The sequence below is a fragment of the Ochotona princeps genome, chromosome 7 (genome assembly GCF_030435755.1).
Source record: "Ochotona princeps isolate mOchPri1 chromosome 7, mOchPri1.hap1, whole genome shotgun sequence".
Lineage (NCBI taxonomy): Eukaryota > Metazoa > Chordata > Mammalia > Lagomorpha > Ochotonidae > Ochotona > Ochotona princeps.
This window is the reverse complement of record NC_080838.1, coordinates 36642294-36654536: the sequence shown is the minus strand read 5'-3', so window position 1 is coordinate 36654536 and position 12243 is coordinate 36642294. Positions and strand designations below refer to the sequence as shown.

The following is a 12243-nucleotide window of genomic DNA, read 5'->3' as shown; positions in this document are numbered from 1 at the left end:
TATTCATTACTTACTGGTTTGCAGAAGCAGAAGTTGAGAATTATAGTAATTGTGGTTTAGGACTACTGCAACACATCACAGTCCATTTCCTTTTCTCTTACTCATGTTTATTTATTTGTTTGTTTGGAAGTAGGAGTTACTAGAGAGACAGGGAGAGACAAAGGTCTTCAATTTGCTGGTTCACTCCTAAAATGGACACAATGGTTGGGGGTGGGCCATTCCAAAGCTAGGAGCCATGAGCTTCATCAGGTTCCCGACAGTGGATAACAGTGGTCCAAGAACTTGAGCCACCCTCCATTGCATGTCAGAAAAAGAAATCAAAGGTACACAAATTGGAAAGAAGGAAATCAAATGATCCCTGTCTATGGATGATATGATTTCAATATAGAGATAAACAAGCTCTCTATTAAGAGAGTATTGGAACACAATACTGCAGGATATAACAAATCAATAATCTTTGCATATACAATAATTCCATGACTGAGAAAAAACTGTAATATCAGTCATATTCACAATAGCCACAAGAAAATATACCTTGGGCTAGATTTAAACAAGGAGGTAAAAAATTTCTAAAGTGAGACTTGGAAAACTTTAAAAAAATTAATAGAAGACAATACCCAAAAAAATGGAAAAAAACTTCCATATTTGTAGATTCAAAGAATTAGTATCATTAAAATGCCCATACTTGACTCTACATAAATTACAGATTAAATGTGATCCCAATCAAAATACCAATGGTATTTTCTCAGATCAAGAAAAACAATTTTAAAATTCACATGGAAACATCAGAGACCTCAAATAGCGAAAGCAATTGTACATAACATTTTAAAAAAGCAGGAGATATCACAATATCAGACTTCAAGACATACCTCAGGACAGTTATAATCAAACAGCATGGTACTGGCATAAAAATAGACAAGTGGGCCAATGAAACTTCATTGTTACATTGTTTCTACTCATTCAAACCCTAAAAATTAATTGACACAACTGACTAATCTTTGACAAATGACTTTAAATCAAACACTTGAGAAAGGACAGTCTCATAAAAATGGACCTGGGAAAATCGTATCTATTCACGTAGAAGCACAAAACAAGACCCAGAACTTAAAGCATTTACAAAAACCAACTCAAAAGTGATCAAGGACCTAAATCTATAACCAGATACCATCACATTATTAAAGGAACACATTGGGGAAACTCTGCAAGACATTGGCATAGGCAAAGACTTCCTGGTAAATACCCCAGAAGCAAAGTCAATAAAAAAATACATGAGATTACAACAATCTAAGAAGCTTCTTCACAGCAAAGGAAAAGCACACAAAGTAAAAAAGCAACTGGCAGACTCAGAGAAAATATTTTCAAGTATGTAACCGATAGAAAACTGATATTCAAGATCTAAAGAGAACTCAAGAAACTCAACAGCAACAAAATAGACATTCCAGTTAGGAAATGGACAGATTATATTAACAGAAATTTTCAAAGAATGAAGTGCAAATGGCCAACAACAACACCAAAAATACTCAAGATCACTAGTAATCAGGGAAAAGCAAATAAAAACCACAATGAGGGGTCCAGGGTACAACATACTAGTGGCCAAGTCCTTGCCTTTCATACTCTGGGATGTCATAGTGGCACAGGTTTTTGTCCCAGCTACTCAACTCCCCTTCGGCTCCCTGCTTGTGGCCTAGGAAAGCAGTACAGAATGGCCCAGAGCCTTGGGACCCTGTGCCTGCATGGAAGACCTGGAAAGAGGCTGCTGGCTCCTGGCTTTGGATCAGAGCTGCCATTGTGGCCACTTGCGGAGTGAGCCAGCAAATGCAAGATATTTCTCTCTGTCTCTCCTTCTCTCTAAATCTGACTCTCCAATAAAAAAATAATAATAAAAAATAAATAAAAAAGAATGAAAGCCACAATGAGGTTTCATTACACCCCAGACAGAATGGCTATCATCTAAAAATTAAAAAACAAAATAATAAATCCTCATGAGAATATGAGGAAAGTGGCACACCATCCATTATGTGTGGAAATGTAACCTAGTACAAGCATTATGGAAGACCATGGAGATTCCTCAGAAATCTGAAAATCAGCACATCATATTACCCAAGTATCTCATTCCTTGAATAACCCAAATGAAATCAAAAAAGGGTATGAACTATTTGTACTCTTGGGTCTACTGCAACTCAGTTCACAACAACTAAGATTGGAATCAACCCAGGTGTCCGCCAACTGATGACTGAACAAAAGAATGGTGATATACACACTATGGAACACTAATTACTTATTCACACACACAGAAGAATGAAATCCTTTCTTTTGCAACAAAACGGAAGCAACCAGAAACCATTGTACTTAGTTAAGTAAACCATTCTCAAAAATACAGATAGTAGATATTTTTTTCTGAAATGTGGCAGTTAAGACAGAATACAAAAATATGTAGGAGACCCAGAGCGGTAGCCTAGAAGCTAAAGTCCTCACTTTTCACACGCCTGGATCCTATATAGTCCCTGGTTCTAATTCCAGGGAGTCCACTTCTTACCCGGTTCTTTGAGGCCCAGGAAAGCTGTTGAGGATAGCCCAAAGCTCTGAGACTATGCATGCACTTGGGAGACCCAGAGGAGACTCTGGGCTCCTGACTTCAGATGGGCTGAGCTCTGGCCATTGTGGCCACTTGGGGAGTGAATTATCGGATGGAAGAACTTCCTCTCTGTCTCTCCTCCTCTCTGTATATCTGACTTTTCAATAAATAGAAAGTAAATTGTAAAAAAATGTAGGAGTGAAATGGTCATTTTGGAATATGATTCTGGATTTTGTCCTTGTTTATACTTTTATGGAATTGGGATCTTTATACTTTTTACTTGTTCAAAATTATGATATTGGAAAATTAAGCCCCCAGATGTAGAGTGAAAGAAAAATATATATTAGAAAAACTATTGAACAGGAGAAAATTATGAAGGGGAGATATTGGGAGTAGCAGTGGAATGATGGAAGTGTTGTTTTCTTTAAAATGTGCATATGGGATACATGAAATTCATTCTCTTTATATTAATAAATATCACAAAAATTTAAAAATTAAGAATAAACTTCCTTAGAATATTTATCTTCTGTGGTGATTCATAGAATCCACATAGGGAGGAGCTGTTATAAAGCGTTCACTTGTTCTTTGCTTTCAGTATATTTATTATACTATCTTGTTATGTGTACAGTAGGATTTGTCTGCTCCAAATTCAGAAAGATGTTTAAACTGATGTCTTGCTGCTAATCACTGATGGTGCAAGGGTGGAAATTTTATCTAATTGTGGTGGGTAGGATGTAGGGCTGGTAGGAGGTATTTACGTGACCGGGGTCATGACCTTGTAGGATGTTTCCTTAGAGTGGTGATTATTCTAGGTTCAAGCTCAACCGAGGCTCTCTCTTTCCTGCCTCACTGCCCACCACGGCTATACTCTACAGTTCTCAGACATTAGGATCTCACACCGCCAAAACGCAAACTGCAATAAGCATGATCTTTCCGAAAGAAGCTCCTCTCAGATATTTTTAGTAAACAAGAAACAAACTAATGCAAACCTCAAAGGCTTTGTCCCTGTGTCAGCACCAATCACCCAAATACATGATGTGAAGAATGCCTAACAATGTGATTATCATTAGCTATTTTCTTAAAACAAGCAATTATGTATTGTAGCTATTTGCACAGAAGTGTGAAATATATACTTTAGTCATAGAAAATTAATAGGCTTCTTTTATTCCTAAAAATGCATTTTCCATTTGTAGCCTGAAAAAAAATCTAACATAACAAGCAGTGGTTTTCACAAAAGAAAGCCTTCAGAAATTCTGATGAAAACATGAAAGAAAGCCTTCAGAAATTCTGATGTATTCCTCTCTTTCTCCATTTCTTACTAGATGTTTTCTCGTTTCCTTCAGAACATCAACATCTAGAAAGATCTGATAAAGAAGTAGCTCCAATTTTGACACACATCATTTCTGTCTTGTGAGAGATTCAAATTTCTAGGGTTTTTCCTTGATTGAGAATTCTTCATTAATCTTTTATTAAATAAAAATATATTAGTAAATAAACATGTTTATTTAATAAGGATAGTCATTGTACTAGAATATGGAACTTTCTACCACAAAGGCAGAATCTGAAATTCACTGCAAATCTCATTTGAAACTTGTCAATGGCTGAGGTAAGTGAAGAGTACACACACGGAAAAAGGAATTTCGTGGAAGCTTTATATGTCAGCAACATTCATCATTCACCAAAAACTATTTCAAGTTGGCCTTCATGTTGTAGATAAAACTCCTCACCTGAAGCAACCAATGAAATGACTATACTTCAGATAGCCATTATAATGTTTTTATTTCTTACAAGCAAATATCAAAGAAAGGTACAAAATGCTTCACTATAGCATCGTAGGTCTATACAAAAATGATGAGAATGTATGCTTTGAAAGTTCAGACACCTAAAATTTTGGTAAGAAACATAATACGATATGCTTGATAAGTCAAAGAAAAACATTTAAAATGAAAGAATCTGAAAACAAGCAGATATTTTTGTGGATTTTTTTAATGAAGAGGCATTAAATCCAAAATAGCAACTGCAAGTGAGTAAGAGGCATGGCAGATGTCTGTGTGGGAAGGAGGGAAAGCACAGTCAAAGAGAAGCTCTCCCCACAGTGTATTCTCAGCTCGATCTCACACCTGCAACCTTGAGGAAGCCAGTGTCTGTTCAGGAGAACTCAATGTCTTTGACTCAGAAGTAACCCAAACTGTTGGTAGAAAATGTTCGTGTCATTTAAGTTTATTTTCTGCATGCTTTTTCACATGTGCTTGAATAAGAGAATGATTCAAATAAATATAAATATTTAGTTTGGAGGCAATTCCCTATTGTCAGGAAATCATAAAAGAACTAAAATATGGCACTGTTTACAGCCATTCCTCTCAAAAAAGTACCCTTCAACAATTCTCTTCTGAATGCAACTACTGATTTGACAAATAATTTTATGTACAGAGTTAATGACAATTCAAGAAAACATCTGTTATTTTCTATAATAGATGTTTTATGCAATTAATATTTTATAGCAGTTATACTAAAGATACATTCCTTATAACAAAATCATAGTGTGCAGCATGGCAGTGCAGTGGGTCAAACTACTACTGACACATGAGGGCCTGTTCGGTCTTGGCAACTCAACTTTCAAAACAGCTTCCTGATACAGTGCCTGAAACAAACGGAAAAAGTGGTAGATGGCCCAAGTATTTGAGCCCTACATTCATGTGGAAGACACAGATGGAGTTCTAGTCTTAGCCTTACCCCAGCCATTGTAGCAATTTGGACAGTGACCTGGGATATCTCTATTTCTATAACTCTGACTTTCAAATAAGTAAAAAAAAAAAGCCTAAGATAAAAATGCTTAAAAATAAAACCAAGATTGTAATTAAAACTTCTTATCAATTTTGTACAAGTCTCCATCTCTTTTTTTCCATTTTTTGTAGCATGTGACTTCACCTAGGAGCATGTCAGTTGTAGCTAGAAGATGCCCACAACTCCATTTTCTTCATAAGGTGACTTTCTAATTCATTCACCTTCTCCACAAATATTTACTGAGCACCTGTTAGATGGTAGGCACTTTGTAAGTCACTGTAAAGAGTATGGGGCAAATGACAACGTAATTGATCTCTAAAACATTCTTTAATCTATGCCTCTCACTAGAACACATTTCAAATTTTAAATCTTGACTTATGAAGCTAATGATAAGCAGACCACTTTTTCCAAATCTCATGGGTTTCATACAATAAAAATTTTGCATTCCAAACTGATGAGGATTTGTATACTGATTCTCGACCATTCTAATGTCAAAACACAAAAATACCAATGCATTGCTAGGTTGATGAAAAAAGAAAACCTGGTTGTAGAAATTGATACTACTGCACGACCCATGTGGTGCTGAAGATAATACAATAAAAATCAGAACATCACTACCCATGAGAGGTGGCAAAAACAGTGTTGAAAGGGACATTTACAATCTCAGGTGTTTACAAGCAACCAAAAAAGTCTCATGGATGATCAATCAATGAATCACAAGAACGTACTGAAAAGATGCAAATGACTAGGAAATGTGAAAAGGTAAAATTCACAGTAAAAATAGATTTGATATCACAAAACCGCAAATAGAAACAAGAAAGAGCCATTCCCTAAGAAGATGAGCAAAACAACTCCTCAGCCATATTATCATTGAGCGTCATCAGGGGACAACCACTTAAAATTAGAGATGAAAGAGAAATGGTTCCAAGTCTTTGCTCTTGCCATGGATCATGACATTGTTGGCTTGGTCAGCAGTAGGGATTGTAGTTTTTTGTTGTCTAGGTGTACTTAGCAATTTCATTGCATCCCCACATTCATATTATCAGTTTGTCTCCTGCCACCAGAACTCTGTCTTGTCATTATATGGCCAAACCTAAATTTGCATTTGTTAATAAATGCTTGCTGACTTAGTCTGTTTTAAGTCACACCAGCAGGAAAGTATAACGAATTGCTTCCATAATAACATGAGGATTCACAGCTCATAGCCTAAAGTAATGAGAACAATATAGAGTAATGAAAAAAATCAAAATAAAAAAAGCATATGATTCACCCCCACAATGGGGAAAATTTGCTAAAGCATAAAAGAAAATAAAATATTTTCAAGTAAACCAGTAAAAAGAGAAGACATCTTACTCAAATAACAGCCAAAATGGACAAAGCAACATTTGTGATGAAGCACTGCATTTTCTAATTTGCTCATGAGACAAAGCTAATTGATCTAGCAAGATTTTTTAAACCTTAATAAAGTATATGATCCAGATAGAAGGGAAATACACAATGCACTTAGAACAATCTGCATATTCACAAATGATGCCACAAAAATTACAAGAAACAAAAATGAAATAAAGATTCGTGTTGCTGTTCTAAATTGCATCTTATCAACACAGCCTCAGGAATCTCTTCCTCAGAAGACCATTTGGACCCAGACAGAGCGATCCTAGGCTCCAGCGCAAAACTTAAAAGACAGCTCTAGAACTATTTTTTTCCAGAAGTAAGCTTGAAACATATACACCAATCATCTACAAACATGAAGAAAGAAAGGTCAGCTGTTCCTTTTGTGGTTGATATGAAAATTCATAGCATGATCAGGATTTATTCTGAATATAAAATTTGAAACAGTTAAATTTTGTTCTTGGTTCTTGGCTGTCTCCTGTCCCTCATGCTCTCTCTCTCTCTCTCTCTCTCTCTCTCTTTTTTTTTTTTTTTTTTTTTTTTGGTGTGGCCAAGCTAGTTGTGATGAAAGCAGATCTTTTAGTATTTTACAGATTAATGCAAGAAACAACCCACAAATCAAAGGAAAACACTGACATATGCCAGTAAGTCTTTGTTTCCATATAACGGAGGACATCTTCTCACAGAATTCCAAACAAGATCTCTGGGGAGATCTCAGTGCCCTAGGGGTTGCAGCAAAGGAGGGACCAGGTGAGGGAGACTAACAATGGATGAACCAGAGTCCAGAGGGGACCAGGCATCTGGAGTCAAAGGTGAAAGTGTCTACTCAGGAGGTGCACCTACTCTTTTTGTGTTCTCCATGCAAATAAATAGCTCCATACTAATGAAATCTTCGCATTAGCTAAGCAAAAAACCACAATTGCAACAAAATTTTGAACTATACTAGATACAATTGTATTAGATACAAATACATCAGGATAAATTACAGCATACTGAAGACTATGGATCGATATCAATCTTTCCAGACTATTACTATAGTTTCTATCTTTATGAAGGTAACAAAGGTAGCATTTTAATGTATGTTTATAGATATTAGAAAACACAGCAACTGATGTTCTCATCTTTAACAACTTAGTAACTGGAAAAGATAACAATAAAAAATGTAACAATAGCATAATTTGCATAATGCCTATCCATGGGTTTGTTTATCTGCTGTCTGTGACTATTTTTGTTTTTTTTTTTTAAAGATTTATTTATTTTATTACAAAGTCAGATATACAGAGAGGAGAGACAGAGAGGAAGATCCTCCGTCCGATGATTCACTCCTCAAGTGAGCCGCAACGGGCCGGTGCGCGCCGATCGGAAGCCGGGAACCAGGAACCTCCCCCGGGGTCTCCCACGCGGGTACAGGGTCCCAAATCCTTGGGCCGTCCTCAACTGCTTTCCCAGGCCACAAGCAGGGAGCTGGATGGGAAGTGGAGCTGCCAGGACTAGAACTGGCGCCCATATGGGATCCCGGTGCGTTCAAGGCGAGGACTTTAGCCACTAGGCCAAGCCGCCGGACCCTGTGACTATTTTTGTTCTAACAGCAGAAATAAATAGCTGTGAGACCATGTAGTCCTTAAAATCTGTAATAGTCACTCTCTAGCACCCCACAGCTCAGTGAACTCTACTGTACAATGTAAAAGGCGGAAGATTTATACGATCTGAAGAGAAACCAGAGTATACTCTACTGTACAATGTAAAGGTTAATTTGGACATGCGTTACAAAATCAGACACTATTTCTCCAGCTATAGACTTTCATAACTAGATAGCAATGGCATAACTGTTTTTTTCACTATAATTTCACATTTGTCTTGAAACATAAAATATATCACATTGTCAAAATAATATCTGATTTTCTTCTCTGTAATTATTTTTGCATAGCTTCTATGTTTAGTTATATAACATACATGGAAATTATTGTGGTCTGATTTGCTTTACTTTTCTAAAAAGCTCTATGTGAAATTTCAAATGTGAACAGACACAATTGGTGGAAGAAAAAACTATCTTTTCCAACACTATTTTTGGCTGATTTCTTTCTCATTGTTCCATTCATCTATACAAATAAAGTCAGAATACTGAAGTTTTTAAATGCAACTCATAAAAAATGAAATATTAATTTTTGTAAAGCCCAATAGATTTAGTATTTTACATTTATGGTTTATGTTTTATATTAGTTTAGTTCTGGTTTAGTTCTAGAAAATTAAGTTACATGAAACTGTATCCAACAGCACAAAATCTACCATTTCAAAGTTGATTTCTAGAAGAAAAAAAACATGAAAATCTCTGTGTTTTTCCTCAACAAATAATTAAAAGCTCTGAAGTTCTAAATTGTTTACCATTAACTCTGAACATACGAATGTTGGAAAGTACAATACAATGTACAGGAAGAGGGTTTAAGGAAAGACTGACTTCAGTCTTAGAACATCTATTGAAAACTAAACCAAGCCAATAGTTCTCTTAAATTGGAGAAAAGTAAGTTATATAGAAGCATATATTTGCTTAGGTTATCCATTAACTTTGGTTTGGTTTGGTTTTACTCCCTTAATCCAAACTGAAGAAATTCTGGACCAAAAGTGTCCTCTGAAGGAAGATAGTATGCTGATTTCCATCTTGACCATTTCTTCTCTGTCACAAAGATCATTACATGCCCCATTCTAAAAAGTCAACAGCAGAAAAACTAGTTCAATGTCTAGAATGCCATATGTTAACTAAAAGAATTCAGATGGTATATTTTTGGAAACCGTCTTTAATGCACAGAAGGATAATGGTTTTACCAGGTAATGTTACTGTTTACCATTTCTTTTTCAAAAGTTTTTAAAAAGTTGTGTGAACTCTGAAGCTTTGGGTTTCAAAATCATGGTAACACTTTTTACAAAAAAAATGAATCTATCAACTTATCAACAACACATCACCACTCTCTTCTCCATACTTTAAAAATATACTTTCATATTTCATTCCTAAATCAACTCTCACTTCTTTTACGTGTTACATTTTTGTTCATGACTTTTAAGTAATGAAAAAATGGAATACACTTGCACAACAAAGACTGCTGAATTATCAAACCCTTTATAAAGAATGGTCTAAGCAAACAAAACATCTTCGTGAGCCTTGAAGCTATCTTTCTAACAAGAGAGTAAATTCTCAGAAACGACAGTTATGTACTGCAACAAAGCAAGCCCGAAGAGGTGCTATCGGTTCTTCTTCTGTGATCTCTCAGTTCAGTAAACTGCATTAGCAGAGACCACTTTGAGAAAGCCAGAGTGGCTGGCTCTTGGGGTACAGGTAGGTAAATTTAAACTGCCATTGAGAGAAGCAAGCACAGCTGCTGCTGGTGACAACTCTCGCCCATGTGGTTGTTACAGCAAATGAGCTCCAACTCTTCAACCTATGGCCTGGCCTTCCTCTTCTCATCTTGGCTGTTTTCCTTTCTTTCCAGAAGTGTCCCTTCTTTCTACTACACTGCTTTTGGTTACTGCAGAGATTGAATCTCTTATGGACAAACTGAGTTTTGGCTTCAGTTTCTCTCTGAAGTTCAGGGCTAAGAAATCGTGAGATTCATCTAGGTCAGGTAAAAGCCAAAGGGAGCAAAGGCACTTCCTCCACCTCCTGGACTTTCATTCCTGGAAGTATCAGGCAAGTACAAAGTCCTCAGTTTTTCCTACTGAAAATCCTACATATCTTAGCCCCATGGTTTCAGTTTGGAACAAATGACTTGCAGTAAGGTCAAATTCCTGGATCTTACAGATGAAAGATATACTTTATTCTCCAGCAACTATGAAAATTAAAATATTTCAGAAAGGGATTTCTGGCCAGAATTTTAAAACTGACAATAAGCCTTTGTACCCATTTTTAGGACTATATCATGCTGATGAATTATTAAAATCTAGATGTCAATTTAAACAATTGCTCAGCTTTTAAGCCATTTTATAGACTTTTATTCCGGTAATCAGAGCAGTTTTCAAAAAATGTTTCAATGTAAGCAAATAGTAGAGGTAAAATGCTTTATAGATTGGAACTGGGATTATACACTAAAATATGCCTTTAAAAACACTTCATGATCTAGTGAAAAATGAACCACACATGAATATATAAATAGAGGAAAGAATCCAGCAGCCTCGATGTATATGAAGTTCTGCGATTTTGCTGAAAGTCACTCTCCAGCAATATCATAAAATGTATGTTCATCTTTGTAAAACTTTTGAAATTAAAGCGACAGCATCTCTGCTCATCTGCAAAGTTAAAGGCAGCCAAGAAGACACCAACATGTGGAATTGCACAGCACAGAGAGGAAACTGCACGACTGAGTCAAACCCTCTGCTGCTTAGATCACAATAGTTTCACTGTCAACTTCCTCCCAGGAAGTTAAGAGTCCTGACCAATGAGCTCCACTGTTGGGTCTTCGGCACCATCCTCCCTTCCTCCTCCTCATCTGTGACTTAAAACTTACCCGCACTCCAGGCTCTTTGACGTCTTCACTGCTATAGCCATAGTAGTCTGGAGCTTTATCCAATTCCTGCCTGTTTCCTTGTGCCCTCACACTCTTATCTGCATGGCAAGACGAACAGACAGCTGCATTTCCCATCTCAGTTCTCTGGTACCTGCAGTCCGTGGGCCCGTCCTTGCCCTCTGCGCTCCGGCGGGAGCCCCCAGGGGCACACTAATGTGGACAATTCATCCAGAAGATCCTTGGTGCCTCTGCTGAGTCCCCCTCCACGCCCCTTACCAGTCCTCCCCATCTGCTGGCTGGCTGGTTGGTGTCAGAGAGAACTCAAAACCCGGCAACTGCAAGCTGCACTCAGTGGCCATTTCCAATTCAGGCGCTGCCAGTCTATTTTTACACCTACCAGGCCAGCTATGCATGTCAATGGAGTGAGGGGGGTGAGGCAGGCAGAGAGCAGGGGAGGGGGCGGCGTTGTTTTGTTTTTCACCCTGCAAGCAGCCTGCTTCACACATGGATTAAAGTTCTTTGCTGTGGAAAATGTCTTCACGTATGACAATTTTTGCATCACTCAGTGAATGCCTTTGAATCCTTTGATTTTTTTCCCCCTGTTTCTATTCATGCAGAATACTAAATCTACTAAGAACCTTTAATGATATAACAGATAAAAACCCTGTAAATGGCGAAACCAACTGGCGTACACACAACTTAGATATACTTAATAGTAGTTACAGAATTTAACATTCATAGGAAATTTAACCATTAAAATGACTTATTGTCACAAATATGGAACTTTTGATTGTTACAAGCTGTGTACAAGTTGCCGTTATTCAGGAGTTTGTCACCTAAATGGCAACACCTTGATTATCTTACAGCTCTTTTTAATTTTGAGAAGTATGAAAATGTTTCCTCCAAATTTACAAAAAAGCAACCAAGTTGACTTTCAACAACATGCAATTTTTGAACTCACATACAGATTTTATGCAAGTTTCTTCTGGAGATGAAGAA

The 12243-nt window shown here is 36.9% G+C and overlaps 1 protein-coding gene across 1 annotated transcript in view; it reads right to left on the bottom strand.

The window, feature by feature from the left end:
* The window catches only part of ANK2 (ankyrin 2), a 216415-nt gene extending 204809 nt beyond the window's left edge, over positions 1–11606 (bottom strand). Inside the window, exon 1 of the mRNA XM_058666952.1 lies at positions 11245–11606. Coding sequence (XP_058522935.1) covers positions 11245–11379 — 135 coding nt within the window. The 5' untranslated portion in view covers positions 11380–11606. The remainder of the gene's footprint in view (positions 1–11244) is intronic.
* Positions 11607–12243: the final 637 nt, after the last annotated feature.